The 27,639-nt window shown below is 40.5% G+C and overlaps 1 protein-coding gene across 1 annotated transcript in view; it reads left to right on the top strand.

Moving 5' to 3' along the window:
- Positions 1-27,639, top strand: part of LOC133631188 (rho GTPase-activating protein 29-like) — a 106,461-nt gene that overhangs the window by 30,476 nt on the left and 48,346 nt on the right. Inside the window, exon 3 of the mRNA XM_062023337.1 lies at positions 21,392-21,535. Within this exon, the coding sequence (XP_061879321.1) occupies positions 21,392-21,535 (144 nt within the window). The remainder of the gene's footprint in view (positions 1-21,391; positions 21,536-27,639) is intronic.

Genomic DNA, 27,639 nt, shown 5'->3' on the forward strand with positions numbered 1-27,639 from the left:
GAATGAGGATCAGCATCTCCAAATCTGAGGCCATGGTTCTCAGCAGGAAACCGATGGTTTGTACAGTCCGGGTAGGGGACAAGACTCTGTCCCAGTTGGAGGAGTTTAAGTATCTTGGGGTCTTGTTCACGAGTGACGGTAAGATGGAGAAGGAAATCAGCCGGAGAATCGGAGCAGCTGGGGCAGTATTGCAGTCTCTCTGCCGCACTGTTGTGACCAAACGAGAGCTGAGCCAGAAGGCAAAGCTCTCGGTCTACCGAGCTATCTACATTCCTACTCTCACCTATTGTCATGAAGTGTGGGTCATGACCGAAAGAATAAGATCGCGGATACAAGCGGCCCAAATGAGTTTCCTCAGAAGGGTGGCTGGCATCTTCCTTAGAGATAGGGTGAGAAGTGCAGTCACCCGAGAGAGACTCAGAGTAGAGCCGCTGCTCCTTGGCTTGGAAAGGAGCCAGCTTAGGTGGTTCGGGCATCTCGTGCGGATGCCTCAAGAGCGTCTCCCTAGGGAGGTCCTCCTTGCACGTCCCACTGGGAGGAGGCCCCGCGGCAGGCCAAGGACCAGATGGGGGGATTATATCTCCTCTCTGGCCTGGGAACGCTTCGGGATTCCCCAGGAGGAAGTCGCAAATGTTGCTCTGGAGAGGGAAGTCTGGGGGTCTCTGCTGGAGCTGTAGACCCCGCGACACGATTCCGGATAAGCGGTTGAAGATGGATGGATGGAGTTAAAAAATGCAAATTATGATTAGAACTGTAAGTGAACTTTCTTCTGTAGATTCTTAGTTTTGTTGTATTTCTATTTGTTTTACATTGCTAAATGTTAGAATATCAAATGTAATTAAAAGACTGAGATGGTTGTGATACTCACAAACGAACCAAATCTATTGACTGGCTCATTTACTCATGAACGATTGGTTTATTTTAGTTTGAAGCGTGACAGTGATGAAACATTCCCAACTCAACCAAGGCAGAAACAGTTGCAGCTTTGCACAGACAGGGCGTGCGTCTCTTGTCTGCTCTGACGAGAATGGAATGGACTTTATTGTTGTTGCATTTAAAAGTACAAAGAAATGTGTTATCAGTGCAAGGTGTCTAAGAGCAGACATTCAGCAGACGTGTGTTAAACCACGCGTTCAAGTTCTGTACAGCTCTCCTAAAACTGTGACGTTAAAGTCTGCTATAGTATGTTGTCTCTATGCATACTATTTGCAAAGCAATCCAACACTGCATGGTGTCAAGAGACCATTGAGGCCCGGACCTCACACGATGCCGTCTGCCCCCAGGCAGGTAGCTGTTTATGGAGTGCCTGCTGTTTACCGTCTGATGTCTGCGCGGTCGACTCGGCCTCCAAACAAGGCATCCGAAAGACTGCGCAATGTCGCCTCTGTTTGAAAGAGGTGAGACAAGGGTGTTGGAAGTCTTGCCTGCTGATGGATTCCAGAAAAACAATTGCACCTGTCGCAGTTGAGGTTGCAGGCAGCTCAGCAATTCAAAATGTTGTGTTTGTTCTTTTTAAATAAGTTCCTCAGCCTTGAGGGTACAGTAATCGTCATTTAGCTGTCTCTCTAGATGCATAAGACACAATGGAAAAGTCTGTCAGGTGAGTCAGCATGCGTCACCATGCCAGGAATGACACCGTCATAGATGTGCATCCTGAAGAAAATGTACATCTGTCAGATTCCAGGCAGAGAAGAGAAGGGTTCGGGTGGTACAAACATAGCTTACTCTTCTTGGTAAAAAGCCCCCGCAGCTGTTTCTCAAGATGCAGTCGTGTCACCAGAGCTGCCGAGGCTTGTTTCACGTCACATGTCCAGACAAGGCTGGCTGATTGCTGGTTGTTATCAGCCTGGTAGGGACTTTGGGGGGAGCGTCAGGCCACCTGAAGGTTGGATTAGATTGCTCAAAGGCAAATGTTTGAGCTGACCAATTGTCCTCAGGTTGAGAAGAAACTTAATTAATTTACTTCACTTCACTTCATTAGGCACATCTGTACAATATGAGATCCAGAACACAAACCTTATTGAACTAGAAAAGCACTCAAAGAGCGCCAACTTCTGCCGGATCCGACCTCCTAATGGTAAAAGAAATAGTGAATCCAGACGGGGATCTTGATCAGCCCCAAAATGTAATCACTTGTTACAAAGCACACGCTACCTTTTTTTTTATCACATCCACGGGAGTTCGCATTCTCGTTGACTCTCCTTCGAAAAATGGACAAAGTTTTTCGCTAAGTAGAATCACAGCAGACCCGGACATTCCAAAGTCCTCTTGCCAACTGAGAAGTGTTGTATCCCAAATAGCTGCAATCGCTTTCTCTTAATGTATTCATGTGTGATTTCGTCAAGCGTCTGTACATGTAGAAGAAGGAGAAACACGGGCATGTCTGGATGACTCGCCTTCATATTTCCAGTCACTTCCTCTCCGAACTCACTTTGTAAACCATCAATGAGTCCATACAAAGCTAAGTGCCGGAGATCCAATAATTACACGGCTGACTTACCCGTGTAAAAATTTGTCCGAGGAGGGGGACCTTAAACGATGGTTTAGTGTGGCTGAAACGGGGCTTAGGCTAAATAATTATTTGTTTAGGGGTTAAACGCATTAGTGTAGACATGGCCTAAGTCTACCATTTTGAGTGGCCTAAAGCGGAATGAAAGAAACCGAGTAAAGCCTCTTGTCAGTCACCCACTCTCTTTGTCTCTCTGTGGGTGTAGGTAGGGACGCTAACACACACACACACGCATATGTACACACACAAAAAGTTGAAGCTTGTATCATAAACGTAAGATAATATTAGATAACATTAGAAATTATCCAGATCAGCTACTGTCATGACGGGGGGGTCGCAGCTTGCTGCGAAGTTTGTTCTCCCGGGATGCAAACTGACTTTTCCGGACAAGGGTAGCAGGTAGGAACATATGTCATTATTCAAAACTCAAAAGGGTACAAAAAACAGAAAACAACCCGAAGGCAAGCGTGCCTTTCACACGAGAAGCTAACGAACAAAAACAACTTAAAGCAGGAAACATAGAAGCTAAACACTTAACATGGACTATGGCATGGAACAAACAAGACTTACTGTGGCATGAAACAACTAACACTTACGTGGACACGGCATGAATCGAACAACTAGCAAAAACTTGGGATTGGACATGAAAACGAGCAGCATGAACTAAGCATGAAACAAGCTAATCGCATGACACAAGCAATGACGCCAGCCCGCAAAGATGGCGTCATCAAGCTGTCTTTGCCAGCTAACTGGCAAAGACAGGCTTAAATAATAGTCTCTTGATTAGAGCAGGTGCGTGTCCCGAACACATGAGGCAGGTGAAACTAATAAGTCTTCATGGAAGCTAAAACAAACAAGGGTGTACAAAAACGGGAACTATGGAGTCTTAAAGGCCTACTGAAACCCAAAACTAGCGACCACGCAGTCTGATAGTTTATATATCAATGATGAAATCTTAACATTGCAACACATGCCAATACGGCCGGGTTAGATTACTAAAGTGACATTTTAAATTTCGCGCCAAATATCCTGCTGAAAACGTCTCGGTATGATGACGCCTGCGTGTGACGTCACGGATTGTAGAGGACATTTTGGGACAGCATTGTGGCCAGCTATTAAGTCGTCTGTTTTCATCGCAAAGTTCCACAGTATTCTGGACATCTGTGTTGGTGAATCTTTTGCAATTTGTTTAATGAACAATGGAGACAGCAAAGAAGAAAACTGTAGGTGGGAAGCGGTGTATTTCGGCCGACTGCAGCAACACAAACACAGCCGATGTTTCATTGTTTACATTCCCGAAAGATGACAGTCAAGCTTTACCATTGGCCTGTGGAGAACTGGGACAACAGAGACTCTTACCAGGACGACTTTGAGTTGGATACGTGGTACCGTGAGTACGCAGCTGCGGCTTCCAAACGTTTGATCGCTTGCCCGTACGTGCGTGCCGCTATGTGCATGTCACGTACGTAACTTTGGGGAAATATATGTACTGTATGAACTTTGGGGAGGTGAACGGTACTTTGGGCTGTGGGATTGAGTGTGTTGTGCGGGTGTTTGATTTGTATTGGCGGGTTGTATGGACGGGAGGGGGGAGGTGTTTGTTATGTGGCATATTAAATATAAGCCTGGTTGTGTTGTGGCTAATAGAGTATATATATGTCTTGTGTTTATTTACTGTTGTAGTCATTCCCAGCTGAATATCAGGTCCCACCCGCCTCTCACAGCATCTTCCCTATCTGAATCGCTTCCACTGCCCTCTAGTCCTTCACTTGCACTTTACTCATCCACAAATCTTTCATCCTCGCTCAAATTAATGGGGAAATCGTCGCTTTCTCGGTCCGAATCGCTCTCGCTGCTGGTGGCCATGATTGTAAACAATGTGCAGATGTGAGGAGCTCCACAAGCTGTGACGTCACGCTACTTCTAGGCAAGGCTTTTTTATCAGCAACCAAAAGTTGCCAACTTTATCGTCGATGTTCTCTAATAAATCCTTTCAGCAAAAATATGGCAATATCGCGAAATGATCAAGTATGACACATAGAATGGATCTGCTATCCCCGTTTAAATAAGAACATCGCATTTCAGTAGGCCTTTAAAGGCGCACCCCCACAAGGCTGCGTCTGAGCCGCACATGCGATGGCGAGCTGCAAGTAGGGGGTTGTATTGGTACAGTGGGGCTCTTCCTATTGACAACGCAGCCCCTCCGCCCTGCTCTTTTCTGCCTGCTATCTCTGGCAAAACAATGCCCCCCCCTGTCTCCCCACTTCAACCCCCCACTTCCAACCACCAACAATATCAGGCAGCACATTTCCAGGGCGCTTTTTGATGTCATTGTTGTGACAAAACCACTTACGGCTGATTTTCAGGGGCTTTTCTTTCTGTGCTGTCACACGCTGCAGCGAGCACGCGGAGCCTTTTGCACTGAACAATGGTGGCCGTCAGCGAGAGCTGTCACATAGAATTGGACCTCACGGCTTAATTCCGTTTTTTTTTTTGTTTGTTAACATCATCTTTAGTTAGATTTTTAGAGAGGGGGAATTGGGGTCGTCCGCGGGGGAAAAAATGAGTACTGATATAAGCCAGGCGTCGCCAACCACAAGCCGGCAGAAAACATTCAGACACCATAGAAAACATGTTTTTCAACTACTGGCGGACCGGTACTTTTCAGAGGTGGTATAGTACTGAATATGATTCATTAGTATCGCGGTACTATACTATTACCGGTAGGGCTGTCCGATAATGGCTTTTTTGCAGATATCCAAAATCCGATTCTTAATTACCGATTCCGATATCAACCGATATATACAGTGGTGGAATGAACACATTATTATGCCTCATTTTGTTGTGATGCCCCGCTGGATGCATTAAACAATGTAACTTTACCATGAATTGATTAACGTGGACCCCGACTTAAACAAGTTGAAAAACGTATTGGGGTGTTACCATTTAGTGGTCAATTGTACGGAATATGTACTTCACTGTGCAATCTACTAATACAAGTTTCAATCAATCAATCAAAGACAAGGTTTTCCAAAATAAGAGAACAACTTCAACTCCAGTTATGGAAAAAAGTGCCAACATGGCACTGCCATATTTATTATTGAAGTCACAAAGTGCATTATTTTTTTTAACATGCCTCAAAACAGCAGCTTGGAATTTGGGACATGCTCTCCATGAGATAATCCTGATACCCACTAAAACTATGGGAAATACTGTACTTTGACTTTCACAAAGTGCATTATTTTTTTTATTTTTTAAACATGGCTCAAAAAACCAGCTACAAAAACAATGAAGGCACACAGCTTCAGTCCAGAGTATACTAGAGCATACTTGCCAACCTTGACACCTCCGAATTCGGGAGATGGGTTTGGTGGTAGCGGGGGGTGTATATTGTAGCGTCCCGGAAGAGTTAGTGCTGCAAGGGGTTCTGGGTATTTGTTCTGTTGTGTTACGGTGCGGATGTTCTCCCGAAATGTGTTTGTCATTCTTGTTTGGTGTGGGTTCACAGTGTGGCGCATATTTGTAACAGTGTTAAAGTTGTTTATACGGACACCCTCAGTGTGACCTGTATGGCTGTTGACCAAGTATGCATTGCAAATACATATCAAATACAATTTAAATAAAAATTGAATGCCTCTTTTCTATTTGCAGCCTTCTGAGGTAAATATCAACATGAACTTTTTCCACAGGCTAATAAATTTGAAAATAAAATAACCATTCAGGACTTGAAACTGCTCAGTTTGCAACACACCGATCTAATCTGATGTGCCCAAGCCAGATACCTGCCATCTTTTCTTGGATGCTAGTTCATTCATGTCGGGGCTCAGGCTTTGAGCTGAGGCAACCTTCATTATCCAATGAAGGTGTTCATCAGTCATTATATCTCATAGTCCACCCGGACCACAGTCTTGGGGGCGTGCCTTAAAGGCACTGCCTTTAAAGTCCTCTACGAGCTGTCGTCACGTCCACTTTTCATCCATTCTAACAGCGTGCCGGCCCAGTCACAAGATATGTGCGGCTTCTGTACGCACACACACGTGAATGCAAGGCATACTTGATCAACAGCGATACAGGTTACACTGAGGGTAGCGGTATAAACAACTTTAACACTGTTGGAAATATACACCACACTGTGAACCCACACCAAACAAGAATGACAAACAAATTTCGGAAGAACATCCACACCGTAACACAACATAAACACAACAGAACAAATACCCGCAATCCTTTGCAGCACTAACGCTTCTGGGACGCTACAAAATACCCTCCTCCCACCCACACACACACACACACACCTTGTAGCGTCCCGGAAGAGTTAGTGCTGCAGAGGATTCTGGGTATTTGTTGTGTTGTGTTTATGTTGTGTTACGGTGCGGATGTTCTCCCGAAATGTGTTTGTCATTCTTGTTTGGTGTGGGTTCACAGTTTGGCGCATATTTGTAACAGTGTTAAAGTTGTTTATACGGCTACCCTCAGTGTGACCTGTATGGCTGTTGACCAAGTATGCCTTGCATTCACTTGTGTGTGTGTGTAAAAGCCGCATATATTATGTGACTGGGCCGGCACGCTGTTTGTATGGAGGAAAAGCGGACGTGACGACAGGTTGTAGAGGACGCTAAAGGCAGTGCCTTTAAGGCACGCCCCCAATATTGTTGTCCGGGTGGAAATCGGGAGAAATTCGGGAGAATGGTTGCCCCGGGTGATTTTCGGGAGGGGCACTGAAATTCGGGAGTCTCCCGGGAAAATGGGGAGGGTTGGCAAGTATGACCTATGTCCGTGTTTTATCGGATATGTACCGCTCCAGCGCTGTTATAAAAAGTCATTCATTTTACTTTTTGAAACCGATACCGATCATTCCCGATATTACATTTTAAAGCATTAATCGGCCGATAATATCAACAGGCCGATATTATCGGACATCTCTAATTACCGGTGTACCGTACAACCCTAGTGCATTGTTTTAATTAGATCACTGGTTCTTAACCTTGTTGGAGGTACGGAACCCCACCAGTTTCAGATGCGCATTCACCCAACCCTTCTTTAGTGAAAAATAAAATGTATTTTTTTTCCAAATTCAAGACAAAGTTATATGTTTTTGGTAACATTTTAGTATGGGGAACATATTCTAAGTAACAAAGATTTAACTTAGAGTTATTTGGTTAGGGTTAGAGGGTTAGAGCCAGGGTTAGAGGGTTAGGGTTATAATAAAGCCATGCCGAATAAGGCATTAATAAGTACTTAATAATGACTAGTTAAGAGCCAATATGTTACTAATTTTCATGTTAATAAGCAACTAATTAATGGTGAATATGTTCCCCATACTAAAGTGTTACCATGTTTTATTACTGGTGCACTTGATGAAGCGTGCATGAACATCACCTTGTTCAAACAACAAAACCAACACAGTGCATAAACTCACAACAAATGACACACCTGCAAATCAGTCTGACTTCTGCTGTTGTCGTATCCGTAATACGCCGATAGGGAGAAGTTTTTATTTACACGATGAGTCGGGTGTGTTTTGACCTCCGCCGAACCCCTGAGCCCGACTCACCGAACCCCTAGTGTTCCATCCAACCCAGGTTAAGAACCACTGAATTAGATATTTTGCTTTCTATACAATGGCTTTAGAGAGACTGACCCTTTTCAAACCTTTTCTTTCCTACTAGAAGGAAATAAGCGTTGGTTGCTCGTCTAGTACTGATGCATCAAATCAAGAGTCCGTACTCTATTATTATGCCAAGCAAGCAAGTATGTGCATGCTCACGTTTTCTTTGATTGCGAAGCTCTTCAAGCAGCAGCGAGCCAAACATAGACGTGTGCGAGCCGGGAGGTTGAAAGGAAGAAGGGCAGCGCTTTAATGAGGGTGCATTGTCAGCATCTATAAGTGCTGGTGGGGGTTGGAGAAGGGTGTACTTCAAAGTGCAGCTCTCCAGGGCATGGCTGTTAGGGTCCTTTGGGGTGTTACAGTGGAGCAGGTGAGCCTCCTGACAACTTTGCTCTCTAATCTTGTAAGGGGGGTGACCAGGGTCTCGACTCTCTGGACAGCAAGATGAAGTCTGAGGGTTCCTCCTCCAGCTGCATGGAGCGGTGGAGGTGGTAGGTGGTGTTGGAGCAAACACCCAGCCCTTCAGTTTCACTCCCAATATAACTCATTCAGTCATTCATTACGTTAATTCGGCTCTTGATGGAAACAGGATGACTGCCGTCCCCCCGCAGCCCTCCTTGGCATTGTCCTGAAAAGGTAGACATGAAGTCACCTGTCGTCTGGTGCCAGGCTGCAGGCCGTTTAGTGACTGGCAGTGATGATTAGCTCACATCGTCGTTAATGATGACCATTTTAAAAAAACACCCTCTTAATGCCAAAAGGGTATGACTGTTGTCTAAAGCCCAGTTGACACTAAGCCGGATAAGGTTATCACACATAACCTTATCCGTGTCCACACACAACAATGCCACCATTTAAGACCCACGCCTCCCTCCGTCCGCCGGTGTAACGCGACCTAGTACGCATCCATCCATCCATTTTCTACTGCTTGTCCCGTTCGGGGTCGCGGGGGTTGCTGAGATCGTCATAGTCACCTCCAGTGTTGCTTTGTGTGCAAGTTCAACTTATCTGAACAATATCCAGTGTTGTGGTATTTCAATTAACTGCAATCCAGTGTGTCTATTGTAGTGAATCACACCTGAGACCTCATAAATTAACCAAATCTTTATTAGACATGTAAACAATGTGATAAAGAACATTTTACATCAATCAGTCTAGGGATCTAGATATCTGGTCAGGACACTCCTCACTCTTTTGCCTTCACCTTCATTGTCCATTCCTTTTTGGTGACTTTATATACTCTGGACATAGACCAGTGGTTCTTAACCTGGGTTCGATCGAACCCTAGGGGTTCGGTGAGTCGGCCTCAGGGGTTCGGTGGAGCCTCCGCCGCGTAGGTCAAGACACACCCGACTCATCTTGTAAATAAAAACTTCTCCCTATCGGCGTACTATGGATACCCCCAAACAATGTTGCCTCTAATTTTCCATCTGATTTGCAGGTGTGTAGTTTGTTGTGAGTTTATGCACTGTGTTGGTTTTGTTCTTTGAACAGTTCATTTTGTGCACCAGTAAAAAAAACATATAACTTTGTCTTGCTTTAAAAAAAAAACTTTTAATTTTTCACTAAAGAAGGGTTCGGTGAATGCACATATGAAACTGGTGGGGTTCGGTACCTCAAACAAGGTTAAGAACCACTGACCTAGACGTTGAGTCGGCGACATACATGGCGGACAATAACCGATACAGTCTGCTTTGCCAGTCCAAATGCATTCGTCGTTTTCTGTAGTTTTCCCTCGACGGCCAGGTAATACAAAGCAAACGCTACCTTTTTTTTAATCACATCCACGGTAGCTGACATTCTTGTTGACTCTCCTTCGACAAATGGACGGAGTTTTTCGCTAAGTAGCATCACAGCTGACCTGGACATTGGAAAGTTCTCTTGCCGTCTGAGAAGTGTTGTATCCCAAATAGCTGCAATGGCTTTCTCTTAAGGTATTCATGTGTGATTTCCACAAGCGTCTGTACATGTAGAAGGAGAAACACGGGCATGTCTGGATGACTCGCCTCCATATTTCCAGTGGTTAGCTCCGAGTTACGAAACCGCTTTATTATGAAGCTGGCTGTGGCGTGTTCTTTCTGGCGTCACTTCCTCTCCGAACTCACTTTGTAAACGATCAATGAGTCCATACAAAGCTAAGAGCCGGAGATTCAAGAAATACACGGCTGATTTACCCGTGTAAACATTTGTCCGAGGAGGGGGACCTTAAACGCTGGTATAGTGTGGCTGAAAAGGGGCTTAGGCTAAATAATTATTCGTTTAAGGCAGGGGTGTCCAAAGTGCGGCCCGGGGGTCATTTGCGGCCCGCAGCTAATTGTTTAGCGGCCCGCCACACATTCTGGAAATACTATTGTAAAAATAAAAAAGAACATAAAAAAAAGTGGAATGAGGTGAAATCTAACGAGAAAAAGTTGCAATGTTGACACAAAAGCTGCCATGCAGGCTGTTTTTTTTCTTTTGTCTTTCTTCATTTTTCTTTTTTTTGCCATTGCTCAAAAAAAATAAATAATGAAAAAAAATCCATGTTATAATGAGTTATTTTCAGGGCTCCAATTAATTCAAATATTTCACTTTAAAATGTTTTATGTGGTAAATATTGCATATATTGTGTAGTAGCCATATAAAAACATCAAAGTTTTCTTTGACAAAAGCGCATAAAACAAACAAAATAATAGTTCCAGCATAAAATGGACAGATATATCTGAAGTTGATCTCGTAACTTAAGTGTTGAAAGTAAAAGAAAAACCTAATACAAATGTATCACTTTATGAGTGGGGCACCTTTTGGATCCCAAATATATTTAGTGATTTTTTATTTATCTTTTCACTGTGATTACTCAAAAATATGAAATAATTAAAATCAATGGTGTCCTGCATTATTGATCTTTTAGGGCTCTAATTACTAAATACCGCATATTTCAGTTTTACTATAAAAAAAACAAAGTTGTTTTTGACAGAAAAGCCATAAAAAAAATTTATGTTATTTTGTATTACTTTATATAAACTTGAAGTTGATATAGAGATTTACTGTAAGTGTTAAATAATAAAAAAATAATAATAATATGACCTATTTTTAACATTTTAATGACTGAGACCCTTTATGGTAAAATAAATAAAAAATGCATATATTTTGTTATAGTTTGAAAATGAAAAAGATCAAAATGGCCCCCACATGCTTTAATTTTTCCGTGTGCGGCCCTCAGTGGAAAAAGTTTGGACACCCCAGGTTTAAGGGGTTATCCGGCTTAGTGTAGACATGGCCTAAATGGATACATGATGCAAAAGTCGGTCATTTGCTGACTGTGCAGTCCTTTACAACCAGATGGATAATGGAATACTAGTTATTGTGAAACATTGCTACACAATGGTGTTTGTAGGGCTGTCAAACTTTTAACGCGTGCAATTATTCACTAAAAAATATTGCATTAATCATGTTTAAACGCAGATTAATACACACCAATATATTTTGAGCCCACATGCTCTTTTACCTTAACAGTGGATGGTTATTTGAAAGGGGGTGTGGGTGGTGATCAGGTCAACATATATGTCAATGGAAAGAAGAATGCAAATTTTACTTCAAAATACACTCTGATTGATCTATATAAAACTGCAAGTTTGGAGCAAATAAATGACTTTACCATGTAAAAAAACTGCATATGATATTCTCACAATAACATTGTGTGGAAAATATTGGGGGATGTTTTAAAAGTTAATGTACATTATGCAAGCAAGTCATTTACTGTGATTAATCCAAATTCAAAAGGATGATTCTTCTGATTTTTTTTTGGGTGTCCAAACTTGTTATCATGATGGCCACTAAAAATCACACAATGCTGGGGTCGTTTTGATATTTTTTTTCATTTTCAAAACATTTTAAAGAAGCAAAAAAACAGTCTGCATGTCAACTTCTTATTAGCGTCAACTAGAGATGTCCGATAATGGCTTTTTTGCCGATATCCGATATTCCGATATTGTCCAACTCTTAATTACCGATTCCGATATCAACCGATACCGATATATACAGTGGTGGAATTAACACATTATTATGCCTCATTTTGTTGTGATGCCCCGCTGGATGCATTAAACAATGTAACAAGGTTTTCCAAAATAAATCAACTCAAGTTATGGAAAAAAAAATGCCAACATGGCACTGCCATATTTATTATTGAAGTCACAAAGTGCATTATCTTTTTTAACATGCCTCAAAACAGCAGCTTGGAATTTGGGACATGCTCTCCCTAAAAGAGAGCATGAGGAGGTTGAGGTGGGGGGAGGGGGGGGTGTATATTGTAGCGTCCCGGAAGAGTTAGTGCTGCAAGGGGTTCTGGGAATTTGTTCTGTTGCATTTCTGTTGTGTTACTGTGCGGATGTTCTCCCGAAATGTGTTTGTCATTCTTGTTTGGTGTGGGTTCACAGTGTGGCGCATATTTGTAACAGTGTTAAAGTTGTTTATACGGCCACCCTCAGTGTGACCTGTATGGCTGTTGACCAAGTATGCTTTGCATTCACTTGTGTGTGTGAAAATCCGTAGATATTATGTGACTGGGCCGGCACGCAAAGGCTGTGCCTTTAAGGTTGATTGGCGCTCTGTACTTCTCCCTACGTCTGTGTACACAGCGGCGTTTTAAAATGTCATAAATTGTACTTTTTGAAACTGATACCGATAATTTCCGCTATCGCATTTCAAAGCATTTATCGACCGATAATATCGGACTGCCGATATTATCGGACATCTCTAGCGCCAACATGTTCTTGTCACATTAGACCTTTTTTTGTCATTTATTCAAGTTGTATTTTTTATTTGTTTTCTTAGTAAGAGTATTTTTTAGAATTTTCTGCAGGCTGTTAAAAAAATAACTGCAGGCTGCACCTTTGACACTCCTGGTTTAAAACATTAAAACACTTTCAGTACAGTCAGGTTTGACGCTGGAACAGGTTATTTCTCTTTCCATTATTTCCTATGCGCATTTAGTCGGAAAAAACATCAAAATTGTTTACAGTTCACAGTTCAACATGTCCGAAAGGAAGTAAGAGGATGCAAAGCTTATTTACTCCTACCTATTCGTTATATCACATCATAGCAATTAAAGGCCTACTGAAAGCCACTACTAGCGACCACGCAGTCTGATAGTTTATATATCAATGATGAAATCTTAACATTGCAACACATGCCAATACGGCCGGGTTAGATTACTAAAGTGCAATTTTAAATTTCCCGCCAAATATCCTGCTGAAAACGTCTCGGTATGATGACGCCTGCGCGTGACGTCACAGATTTTAGCGGACATTTTGGGACAACATTGTGGCCAACTATTAAGTCGTCTGTTTTCATCGCAAAATTCCACAGTATTCTGCACATCTGTGTTGGTGAATCTTTTGCAATTTGTTTAATGAACAATGGAGACAGCAAAGAAGAAAACTGTAGGTGGGAAGCGGTGTATTTGCGGTCGTGTAGGATAATACTCTTGTTGCCTTATTTGTATTTGACCACTACTGTTTTCTGTTTATTTGTTACTGACTGTGGCAGGACACCTCTGCCTCTGTTTCACTTTATGTTGCTGGTAAATAATATGCTTGTAGTAGTAGGCTAAAGTTAAATTATTTAGTATGCACTAATTAAAGGGGCAGAGACATTTTAGCTTTTATATTTTATAAGATATATTTTTTGTAAGAACCACAATTAATAAATATATTTCAGTTAATAACTTATTGTTCAAATCTGTATATAAATATGTACATAAAGTGTTGTAATTATATTGTAAAATGGATGGATGGATGGACGGACGTTTAAAACAAAACTGTTATTATTAATTAGTAAGAAAATCATATCGTTGTAGTAAATTATGCAAATTACTCGATGATGTCAAGGCGACCACGCCCATAGCCACGCCCATAGCCACGCCCCCACAGGTATCTTGGCAGTTTATGGGAAACACTGGACGGGAGGGGGGAGGTGTTTGTTATGTGGCATATTAAATATAAGCCTGGTTGTGTTGTGGCTAATAGAGTATATATATGTCTTGTGTTTATTTACTGTTGTAGTCATTCCCAGCTGAATATCAGGTCCCACCCGCCTCTCACAGCATCTTCCCTATCTGAATCGCTTCCACTGCCCTCTAGTCCTTCACTCTCACTTTCCTCATCCACAAATCTTTCATCCTCGCTCAAATTAATGGGGAAATTGTCGCTTTCTCGGTCCGAATCTCTCTCGCTGCTGGTGGCCATGATTGTAAACAATGTGCGGATGTGAGGAGCTCCACAACCTGTGACGTCACGCTACTTCCGCTACAGGCAAGGCTTTTTTATCAGCCACCAAAAGTTGCCAACTTTATCGTCGATGTTCTCTACTAAATCCTTTCAGCAAAAATATGGCAATATCGCGAAATGATCAAGTATGACACATAGAATGGACCTGCTATCCCCGTTTAAATAAGAAAATCACATTTCAGTAGGCCTTTAAATACGTTTTGGCTGACTTCCTGTGCTCAAAATGCACTACCCAAAAACAGGCTGGAGACATCAGGTCCTCTGTGAAATCCTAGATTTTGCAGGTCAACCAGTGCAATCGAATGTTAGACCTGGGGAAGTCTCATTATAGTAGAAAATACTTGAATTCATGTATTTGTTTTGCACCAGCATGTTTTCTCCCAGAATGATGTTGTATTGCAGCATTAATGGAGTCGTCATGACGCAACAATGACAAGTGTGCATGGGTGTGAGAGTGCGGTGTGCCGCTGTGCAGACAAAAGCACTGTTGTGCCCACAGAGGCACAAAAATCACGTCGCCTCAGAGTGACTCGTTCTTTTTTGAAACAATACCTCTTCCGCTGGTGCTGTGAAGAAACAGCAGAGGCGTTTTGTCACCGTTGTTGTTGTCGCAACGTTGTTGTCTTCCAGACTTTCACCTCTGAAACTCAACATGTGTGTTAGGCAGACTGTTTTCCAAGTTCCTCTTTTTTTGTTTGTTCTATTTTAAAAACCTTCTCGTCTCATCCCGACTTTTAAGTGCCGCCCTTCCTCCCCTTCTGTGTGTGTTTCCCACATGTGTGATTACATGCTTCAACAGACTGTGTGACCATTCCTGTGTGTATGTCATACACCAGCTGGCCAGTAGAGGGCCACAAGAAGAAAGGCCTAACACGGTAGAGCGCAGTTAATCAACAATCCGGTTCTTAGGTTGGAACTTTGTCATTAAGATTAATTGAATGTTCACTGAGAAATGAGGGGTAATAGTAAAACAATTAAAACACACTAAGTTTGTGTCCATGCACTAAACTAGTCCGATTTCTCAAATAGTTCGGCTCTAAATAAGCCTCCTACAACCCATGGAAACACCTTAATCCGACGTGTTCGGTGTTTGAAAAGTCGAAGTAACACACCTGGATTATGCACTTGAAAATTATATATTGTTATATAATTGTTATAACTTTTTAAAATTGTTACCGTAATTTCCGGACTATAAGCCGCACCTGACTACAGGCCGCACCTGACTATAAGCCGCACCAGCTAAATTTAGGGGAAAATACAGATTGCTCCATATATAAGCCGCACCCTTGTATAAGCCGCAGGGTTTTGATGTGTAATTAGCGTAGTATATAGGGGTTCCTGCTACCACGGAGGGGATTGTCGGGACAGAGATGACTGTTTGGGAACGCAAAGCGTCCCATTTATTAACAATAAATCTTTCAATCATTCAATCAAACTTTCACATCTTTGACATGGCGAACAGCATTCGTGCAGAGTACAAATAATACAACGGTGCAAAGTAATACAAAGTGCTCGCCTGTACGTTATCAAAATAACCAGCCTACCGGTATATGAAAAGTCAGTCTTTAATCATTGTGTCATCGTCTTCCTCCTGCGTACTAAAACCACCGAAATCCTCTTCGTTGGTGTCGGAGAAGAACAGGCCGTATATAAGCCGCACCCTTGTATAAGCCGCAGGGACCAGAACGAGGGGAAAAAGTAGTGGCTTATAGTCCGGAAATTACGGTATATATTATATTGTACATTATTTTGTATATTGTACAGGATTGCTTAGTATTTTTATTGGATAGTCTATTTATTTCAATTTTTAATTTGATCTTTATTACTTCTTGTGTAATTCAGTCTACCCCAGGGCAGCTGTGGCTACAAATGTAGCTTACCACCACCAGGTGTGAACTGAATGATGGGTTCCCACTTCTCTGTGAGCGCTTTGAGTATCTAACAATAGAAAAGCGCGATATACAATCTAATCCATTATTATTATTATTTTTATCCCATATTTGTTCCCACTACTACACTAAATTGGAGTCCTTAATCTCGTTATACACTACCGTTCAAAAGTTTGGGGTCACCCAAACAATTTAGTGGAATAGCCTTCATTTCTAAGAACAAGAATAGACTGTCGAGTTTCAGATGAAAGTTCTCTTTTTCTGGCCATTTTGAGCGTTTAATTGACCCCACAAATGTGATGCTCCAGAAAGTCAATCTGCTCAAAGGAAGGTCAGTTTTGTAGCTTCTGTAACGAGCTAAAGTGTTTTCAGATGTGTGAACATGATTGCACAAGGGTTTTCTAATCATCAATTAGCCTTCTGAGCCAATGAGCAAACACATTGTACCATTAGAACACTGGAGTGATAGTTGCTGGAAATGGGCCTCTATACACCTATGTAGATATTGCACCAAAAAGCAGACATTTGCAGCTAGAATAGTCATTTACCACATTAGCAATGTATAGAGTGTATTTCTTTCAAGTTAAGACTAGTTTAAAGTTATCTTCATTGAAAAGTACAGTGCTTTTCCTTCAAAAATAGGACATTTACATGTGACCCCAAACTTTTGAACGCTAGTGTATGTAAATATAATGACAATAAAGTGTATTCTGTTCTATTCTATTCTGAAAACCAGTACTCTTCTTAAATTGAAGTTAAAGTTAAAGTACCAATGAATGTCACACACACACTAGGTGTGGTGAAATTTGTCCTCTGCATTTTGACCCAACCCCTTGTTTACCCCCTGGGAGATGAGGGGAGCAGTGGGCAGCAGCGGTGGCCGCGCCCGGGAATCAATTTTGGTGATTTAACCCCCAATTCCAACCCTTGATGCTGAGTGCCAAGCAGGGAGGTAATGGGTCCCATTTTTATAGTCTTTGGTATGACTCGGCCGAGGTTTGAACTCACAACATACCGATCTTAGGGCGGACACTCTAACCACTAGGCCACTGATATGCAGACGACAGTGGGAGGCAGTGTGCAGGTAAAAAGGTATCTAATGCTTAAACCAAAAATAAACAGAAGGCGAGTGCTGCTAGGAAAAGGCATTGAAGCTTAGGGAAGGCTATGCAGAACGAAACTAAAACTGAACTGCCTGCAAAGTAAACAAAAACAGAATGCTGGACGACAGCAAAGACTTACAGCGTGTGGAGCAGAGACGGCGTCCACAATGTACATCCGAACATGACATGACAATCAACAATCCCCACAAAGAAGGATAGCAGCAACTTAAATATTCTTGATTGCTAAAGCAAAGCAGGTGCGGGGAATAGCGCTCTGAGTAGGTCTTATTGCTCATGCACCAATCTAAACGAGCGGGATGTAACCCGGAAGCAGATAACATTCAATAAAAACATAAACAATAATTGGAATAATAGGGAGAAGACTGTTTAGTTGCTTCAGAAATTAAAACGACAGAACATGTTGAAGTGCATCAATGGTAGAAAAACAGAAACAAAGATTTATTTAACAAGGTAGATAAGGAAATGAAAAATGTCAGCCTAATTGGGACTCCCAAACAAAAATATGAATGAGATGAAATATAATGAAGCAGGTATATTACAAGGCAAAGAATAAAGTGTACACAAACCTTGTATTCCACACAACTGGCAAGATAGTCCAGAACAATACTAAGCTTAATCTGGAACAGTATCGGTAGGGGCACGGACTGTCTTTTCCTTCAGATTTAAAGCTTCTATCAATCCACAGAGCCTTTTGAATGAACTCGCAGACATTCAGAAGTGTTGTTTCCATGATCTCCGTCCTAAAATTCCTCAGGAAAAACTCTTCCGTTGGTCTTTCTTTGCTTCGGACCTGCATCTGCCCTGATACAGTTTTGGTAGTAGCGTCATGTTCATACCGCAATCCAAGATCATTTCTTGATGCTGTTTGCTATTTGACATCAGCATAGCCATTAGAGACATAATATTAGTCATCTGTGGCCAAAATTACAGCGGATATCCCTTAAAACAAGTTGTAAGGATCCGCAATGCCTTGTGTGACGTCATAGGTCAACCGGAAAAGCAATTCAGTAATCTGCGCTAAAATAAAATAAGCGCCCCCCCCTAGTGTACGGTAGGCACATGGTGTATGACCAATTAGAGAGTGACACTTGGACTTCACATGTAGGTGTAAAAATACAAAAAAACGGAACTATTATATCATCCAATTATATAATCAGACTAATTTAGTGCATGGAAACTTAGTGACTGTTTTCACTAGTAATTTCTGAGCCCATGCACCCACGACTGGTTTGTCAAACCTCTGATTGGTGTGCTGCAGACCGCTTAGTGGTGCATAAAACTAAATAATGCCCAATATCAGAAAAAACAAAACTCACCAAACAAGTATTGACTCTCCATCAGTTTGAGCACAGAGTGAGTTTTCCATAGAGAAGATGCTACATGCTAATTCCATCCATTTTGCTGCCCATTCTAGTTTTTGGTCGCAGTCTGCACCGAAAATCTAGTCTTATATGAGTAATCAGATGGCAAAAACGTCTTCAATTTTTTAACATTCCACTCTACAAAATGATAAAAGTATGTAGGTCTAAGAAAGGCTCCGATATTGGTATCGTATCGGAAGTGAAAATGTTTTATAGAGACACCCCTACTACATTTAACATACTTAGCTACGAGCTCTTTCATGAATTCAGTAGTGCACTGGTTCTTAACCTGGGTTCGATCGAACCCTAGGGGTTCGGTGAGTCGGCCTCCGCGGTTCGACGGATCCTCCGCCGCGGAGGTCAAGACACACCCGACTCATCGTGTAAATAAAAACTTCTCTCTATCGGCGTATTAATGATACCCCCAAACAATGTTCCCTCTAATTTTCCATATGCTTGAGCAAACGCAAAAACTCCTTGAGCATTCAGTGGAGCACATGTGAGCAACGTCAAATGTGGTCACACCAGCAGGACACCAGTCCCAAACCTGACTAAATAACAAGTTACATGTTTTATTATTATAATCAAATGACAGGAGTCATTTCCATGAGATTATTTTCTAATATAAGTGTTTTGGCCCACTTACAATGACAATAACAAACATTTTTGTTTTTCATGAGCTGTGTACTAGTGTTGTATGTCTGCTTTAGAAATCATTTGTACCCCTTTCAGATATCGCATTTAGGTCCCACTAAAACATTCACATGTTGCACAATGAGATGTAAACATGGGATCATGTGTACATTCCTGTAACTTTCTGTTTGTAAAATATATCTTTATTAGTATTTATTTAATATAATAACATCATTAAATTAAGAAAAAACATTTTATTTTTCACTAAAGAAGGGTTGGGTGAATGCACATATGAAACTGGTGGGGTTCGGTACCTCCAACAAGGTTAAGAACCACTGCAGTAGTGTTTCTCACCTTTCGTCAAAGTGCTTGCACTCGCAGCTTTCTTTGGCCTGGTGGGGGATTATTTGCAGTCATACTTTATAAAACAAAAGTACAAAGACCGAGTCACCAACCCACGGGATTCTTTGTTCGGGTATTTGATTCCGCGGATTGATAAACGGGAAAACTAACTGGTTTTGTTACGTGTAATGGCCATCTGATAACCAAGATAAACTACAAGATACCAAAATTGGGGCACAGTTTTGGAGAAAACTGGGGAACAACTGTATTATTTAATGAAATAAACCATTTCCTTTCCCAATTTATTATACATGTTATGTGACAGTTGTTTACAACAACACATTTTTTATTTTTTTTTGTGTCTATTGCGTTTTGCATAAAAATGACCTGGATCAAGACAGTCTATAAGTTGTTTTTTTTTTTTTTTAAATTTAAATTTTTATTTTTTTTAATTATTTTTTAATTTTTTATTTTTTTATTTTTTATGTTTTTAATTATTTTTTTTTACAGTCTATAGGTATTTAATAGAAGATTACAGTGTTTCCCATAAACTGCCAAGATACCGGTGGCGGTGGGGGCGTGGCTATGGGCGTTATCACCATGACATCATCGAGTAATTTGCATAATTTACTACAATGATATGATTTTCTCTAAAAAGGCTCAAAAAATGTATACTTCCAAATTAATAATAACAGTTTTGTTTTAAACGTCCATCCATCCATCCATTTTACAATATAATTACAACACTTTACGTACATATTTATATACAGATTTGAACAATAAGTTATTCACTGAAATATATTTATTAATTATGGTTCTTACAAAAAATATATCTTATAAAATATAAAAGCTAAAATGTCTCTGCCCCTTTAATTAGTGCATACTAAATAATTTAACTTTAGCCTACTACTACAAGCATATTATTTACCAGCAACATAAAGTGAAACAGAGGCAGAGGTGTCCTGCCACAGTCAGTAACAAATAAACAGAAAACAGTAGTGGTCAAATACAAATAAGGCAACAAGAGAAGTATCCTGCACTTCTCTTTTGTAAAGTAAATGTGAACAGCCTATATGGGCATCTACATCTACTATATGATCATCTACATTTACATCTACATCTACTATATGATTTGCCTGAGAAGCTGGACAGGACAAAAAAAAAAAAAAAAAAAAATTTTTAAATTGTGGCGGATGTAATTCTTTCGTGGCGGGCCGCCACAAATAAATGAATGTGTGGGAAACACTGGTGTATCTCCAAATATCTCGAATATATTTGTTCTTAATGAGTAGAAAGCCAATTAAGTACATTTTAAAACAGCTGCAGAACACCTTCCATGTATATTGTGTGCTGGAGGGAGAGAGATTAGCAGGTACCAAGTGACTTTTTTCCTTTGGTTGCAAAGACCAAAAGAATTCCAAGAATGAGTGTGACTGTGACTTGGAATCGAGCGCTAGTGGGGGCGCTGACTAACAGATGAAGTGACTTGGACTTTAACAGTGACTTGGAATCGAGCGCTAGTGGGGGCGCTGACTAACAGATGAAAACTCACCACGGCAAACTGTACATGAGGCTCGGATTTGAGTTGATGTATTGTTTGTTCCTCCGGTGATGCTCCCGCTGACCTGCTTCTCCTTTTGCCTTGTCGTTTTCTCCCAGAGCTGGAAGAGTGTCTTCAGCAGGCAGTTCAGGAGCGCCTGGCGGAGCTGCTGCGCGTCCTCAAGGCCGTCATCGGCAAGCATCAGGCCCTCAACTCAGCGGACATCCTGGGGAAGGCCGGCACGGTCATCGCCAAGGTGAAAGGTCGGTGATGCTAAAAAAAAAACCACCCTCACTAGTTTTTAGGACTTATGGGGGATCATATTTAGCGTTTGGGATTAGTATTTGCACTTTGTACACACTTTAAAAATGGTCGGCCTAGAAATGTCAGCTCACACTCTCACCTGCCCTGTTTGCATATCCGCAATGTGCCAAAGTATGCAAGCAGTTTTGCAATGCATGGCATGCCAAAGAGGAAACATTGTACTTCAATTACACGGAAAAATGGCTCGCATCCAAGCTAATTATTACTGAGCTGTAAAAAAAATGGCGACATTGTTTATAGGCCAAACTTAGAAACGCTGAATGAAATGAAACAAAAATAGGTTGTAAATAACATGTTAGATCATTGCTCCTTTTCCTCTTGATGACATTCAGTAGATGTATTGTTATTCTTTCAATTTGATTTTAATGTGTCAGACTAGGGCTGGGCGATATGGCCTTTTATTAATATCTACATATTTCTGGCCATGTCACGATACACCATATATATCGCGATATTTTGCCTCAGCCTTGAATGAACACTTGATGCATATAATCCTGATGATTCTATGTGTCTACATTCAAACATTCTTCTTCATACTGCATTAATATATGCTACTTTGAAACTTTCATGCAGAGAGGGAAATCACAACTAAGTCAAAAGTGTATTTATGAAACAGTTATTAAGCAGTGGCACAAACATTCATGTCATTTCAAAACAGAAAGTGCAAAATTGTCAGTCATTTTAAAACAAGCTATTAGTGCACTTTTGTGCATGATGTCACTAAGATGACATATCAAAACAACACTCAATTACAGTGCACTTTTTATACAGAACGCCACTACACTTAGGGATGTCCGATAATGGCTTTTTTGCCGATATTCCGATATTATCCAACTCTTATTTACCGATACCGATATATACAGTCGTGGAATTAACACATTATTATGCCTAATTTGGACAACCAGGTATGGTGAAGATAAGGTCCTTAAATTAAAAAAATAATAAAATAATTAATAAATAATGAATAAATAATTAATAAAATAAGATAAATAAACTAAAAACATTTTCTTGAATAAAAAAGAAAGTACAACAATATAAAAACAGTTACATAGAAACTAGTCATTAATGAAAATGAGTCAAATGAAGTGTTAAAGGTTAGTACTATTAGTGGAGCAGCAGCACGCACAATCAGGTGTGCTTACGGACTGTATCCCTTGCAGACTGTATTGATATATATTGATATATAATGTAGGAAGCAGAATATTAATAACAGAAAGAAACAACCCTTTTGTGTGAATGAGTGTAAATGGGGGAGGGAGGTTTTTTCGGTCGGTGCACTAATTGTAAGTGTATCTTGTGTTTTTTATGTTGATTTCATTAAATTAAAAAAAACAAAAAACAAAAAAAAACATACATATAATAAAAAAAAACGATACCGATAATACCAGACGATGGCGTTTTTCTTGGGAATTAATCAGAGATGTCCAATAATATATATATACCGGTAAATGCTTTTAAATGTAATATCGGAAATTATCGGCATCGTTTTTTTTATTATCGGTATGTTTTTTTATGTTTTTTATTTTTATTTTATTTTATTATGCTCCAGAAAGTCAATCTGCTCCAAGGAAGGTCAGTTTTGTAGCTTCTGTAACGAGCTAAAGTGTTTTCAGATGTGTGAACATGATTGCACAAGGGTTTTCTAATCATCAATTAGCCTTCTGAGCCAATGAGCAAACACATTGTACCATTAGAACACTGGAGTGATAGTTGCTGGAAATGGGCCTCTATACACCTATGTAGATATTGCACCAAAAAGCAGACATTTGCAGCTAGAACAGTCATTTACCACATTAGCAATGTATAGAGTGTATTTCTTTCAAGTTATGACTAGTTTAAAGTTATCTTCATTGAAAAGTACAGTGCTTTTCCTTCAAAAATAAGGACATTTACATGTGACCCCAAACTTTTGAACGCTAGTGTATGTATATATATATATATATACAGTATAAATATATATATATATATATATATATACACTGTATATATATATATATATATACACTGTATATATATATATATATACACTGTATATATATATACACTGTATATATATATATATATATATATATATATATATATATATATATATATAATATATAATATATATATAATGCACTTTCCGCGCGCGCGATGATGTCACGTTATCGATGAGAAAATGCATTTTTAGACAATATGATTTGCCTGAGCGGCTAGGAGACACCGTGAGTAGCAAGCGGTACAAAATGGATAAGAAAAGACAGAAGAAAAAAAAAGAAGAAAAAAATTTAATAAATTATTTTTTATTTTTTATTTTTTTTACACTTGGGACTTCTTGCCGGCCTGATTTTGGACGCTGGCGAGCCGGATCCGGCCCTCAGGCCGTAGTTTGGGGACCCCTGGTTTAAACCTTAATTAGTTTGTGTGTAAAGCATAACTTCACCTGTCCACTAGAGGGCGTCTTAAAACGCACATGCTGACAGGAGCGGCTTAAAGAAATGAGTAACAACAAGGGAATGCTAACAAATGTCTGACATGTTGCTGCGCCTCCTCCGCGACACCTGTGCATTAAACAAACATATGCTTACCTAACTGGATTGGAACGCTGTGCGGCGACAGTGAAGATGTTTGCGTCTGGCGCACGCTCCTCCATTGTTCTCCCGCTTCCAATGGCAAATTTTTCACTGGCGGCAAAATGTCAAGAACAAACTTGGCTCAAATTGGCTGTGCAGCCCGACCGGTTCTGATAGTGGATGGTCCTTGTGTGCATGCCATCAAAGTCAACATCTGTGGGCCGCTCCTGCAAACTGCTCCACACCATTGTTGTCTGGTCGCTCTCTTTTTTTTGGTGCTTTTACACTTCTACTAAAAGCCTTTTTTTCCTTCTACCTTGTTCTTTTTTGTAGTAACAACATGCTGTCGGTCTGCAGGTGTTATTACCTCCACCAAGTAGTTCACTTACAAAGAATGGAAAAGGATCATTAAAACCTCACAAGGGCACAAAAGGGGGTGAAATGCCACGTCTCCACCGTCCGCCAATCCCAACCATCAATCAAGGTCTATCATCCATCCATCCATTTAATTTTCTTCCGCTTATATGAGGTCGGGTCGCGGGGGCAGCAGCCTAAGCAGGGAAGCCCAGACTTCCCTCTCCCCAGCCACTTCGTCCAGCTCCTCCCGGGAGACATAGTCTTCCCAACGTGTCCTGGGTCTTCCCTGTGGCCTCCTACCGGCAGGGGTGCAAATTAACACTCGCCAGTCGCCATTTGCGAGCTATTTTTAGCTTTGGCGAGTAAAATATTTGCCTAACTTGCCACGCTGGCGAGTTGAAAAAGTGAGGTTCACAACAGCAATAATGCAGCGCTTACCGGTACCTAAAGCAACACGGAGATCATTATTTTACCAAGCACATATTTGTTGTGATGTCACGTTCGACGTTCCGTAGACTAGTTGCTAAGAGACGGCAGTTAGCTAGCCTAGTAGTTAGCTTAGAGCGCGCACTACAGGGATATCTCTCAGGCGACAGTCACAGAGTGTACCGGTAACGTTACTCGAGTCTTAATAGCTAACAATCATTCTTCCTAGCCTTAAGCCTATAAATCTTATCGTTATGTGGCGCTTCCTGAAACCCATAGCTAAAAAGGCACGGACGGAGGAGGAGGAGGAGGAGGAGGAGGAGGAGGAGGGGGGTCGCGATGCGAATGCTGCGAAACCCAAACCGACCAGCGCTGGAACTGGGGGGAGAAAGTTTCAGACGAAGTGGCTATACGACGATGCAGGGAAAAAACGCGACTGGCTGACTGTCAAGAACAACATCATGTTTTGCACTGTGTGCACAACTTTTGGAAAGGACAAAAAAAGTCAGGCGAGTCACTTTGTTGTGGGCTGCTCCTCGATGAAAGTTGAAAGTATAATATCACATGAAGGCACTCGCAACCACGACAAAAATATGAAAATAAAGCAAGCCAAGTCTGCCCCACTCCATGAAGCGCCCTCGGTGCAAGTTCTCACTAAACTCTCGGACGTAAACACCCAGAAGATGAAGCTTCTTTTCCGAAATGCGCACGCCATCGCCAAGAAAGGTCGACCCATCACCGACTACGTCTGGCAATGCAGGTAATTGTTAGCTGTGTCCTGTGTTTATATTTACATTACAAATGCCATGGATGTAAAGTGACAGTTTAATGATTGTGGTTACACATCGACAGTGACAGTGTTGATATATAGTTTGATGTCTGGATGTAATGTTACAGTGGCAGGATTGGATAGTTTAATGATAGTGGTAGCAGTGTGCTGCTGATATATTTTCATGCCATGTCTGGGGATTTAAAATTGGTAAATAGCTAATCATATATTGCTTTTGTTATTCCTGCAACGTGGCTGACATTTATGCATTATGCACTAGAAAGTATAGCTGTTTGAGTTCAATTGTTTGAATGTTTTTATACTCTCTTTCTTTTAAGCTTGGATGAGAAAAAGGGGCTGTCCGTGGGCTGGCCAGCTCAGAAGCTGGAGAAGACTACATCAGGCCTGATGTAGTGGAACTATCTGACAGTGACTCTGACGATGACTGAACCCACACAGAACCCGCACACTCAGTCACTCACTCACTCACTATCTGTCTGTATATTTACAGACACCCACCTAGGCTACAGCTCTCACACACCGACACACACTTAGCTCTCTCTCACTTACTCACTCACTCACTCACTCACTCACAATGTCACACACACAAAGCTCTTTCTCTCACACACACACACACACGGGGAGGGGCGGTGAAGTTCTGAGACGTTAATTTTTTCTATATATGTTAATCTGATGTTCTTTCATTAATGTTCTTTCATTATTTATATCCAGACAATGTTGGCAACAGATTTAATATTTTTTTCCTATATTTTTTGTAGCAAGCAGTTCACGGTCAATCAGACTTGCATATTACTTTTATTTTATTGAATGCAGATATTTTTTAATGTTTAAATGTAAAAAAATTAATGTAAATATCCAGACAATGTTGAAAAATATTTAACTATTTCTTTATTCTTTGTAGCAATCAATGCACTGTAAAACTTGTATATTACTTAAATTTTATTGAATACAGATCTTTTAAAATCTTATCTGCACTGCATCATGCGTCCTGCTTCTAGTTTCATAGGATAGTAAAAAAAAGAATCTATATACTCTATATACTATACTGTGGCCCCTGGTTGGTTGTAGAATTGGTTTTAATGTGACGTGAACACTTCTACATGGCGGAATACAATGGTAAAGGAAATAGTTTGTTTTGGCATTTGGCGAGTAAAAAATATGGTTGGCGAGTATGTTTTTTCACCTACTAGCCACTTGGCGAGTTGGTCAAAAAGTTAGTTTGCACCCCTGCCTACCGGTCGGACGTGCCCTAAACACCTCCCTAGGGAGCATACTTGCCAACCTTGAGATCTCCAAATTCAGGAGATTTTGGGGGGGTTGAGGTGGGCGGGGCCAGGGGGTGGGGTTAAGGGGGGAGGAGTATATTTATAGCTAGAATTCACTTAAATTCAAGTATTTCTTATATATATATATATATATATATATATATATATATATATATATATATATATATATATATATATATATATATATATATATATATATATATATATATATATATATATATATATATATATATATATATATATATATATACATAAAATAAATACTTGACTTTCAGTGAATTCTAGCTATATATATATTAGGGCTGCAACTAACGATTAATTTGATAATCGATTAATCTGTCGATTATTACTTCGATTAATCGATTAATAATCGGATAAAAGAGACCAACTACATTTCTATCCTATCCGGTATTTTATTGAAAAAAAACAGCATACTGGCACCATACTTATTTTGATTATTGTTTCTCAGCTGTTTGTAAATGTTGCAGTTTATAAATAAAGGTTTAGTAAAAAAAAAAATAATAATAAAAAAAATTAAAAAATTATTTTAAAAAAAACGGAAAAAAAAACTGCGCAAGCGCATAGCATAGATCCAACGAATCGATGACTAAATTAATCGGCAACTATTTTAA

This window comes from Entelurus aequoreus, linkage group LG16 (assembly GCF_033978785.1).
Source record: "Entelurus aequoreus isolate RoL-2023_Sb linkage group LG16, RoL_Eaeq_v1.1, whole genome shotgun sequence".
In the NCBI taxonomy this organism is placed as follows: domain Eukaryota; kingdom Metazoa; phylum Chordata; class Actinopteri; order Syngnathiformes; family Syngnathidae; genus Entelurus; species Entelurus aequoreus.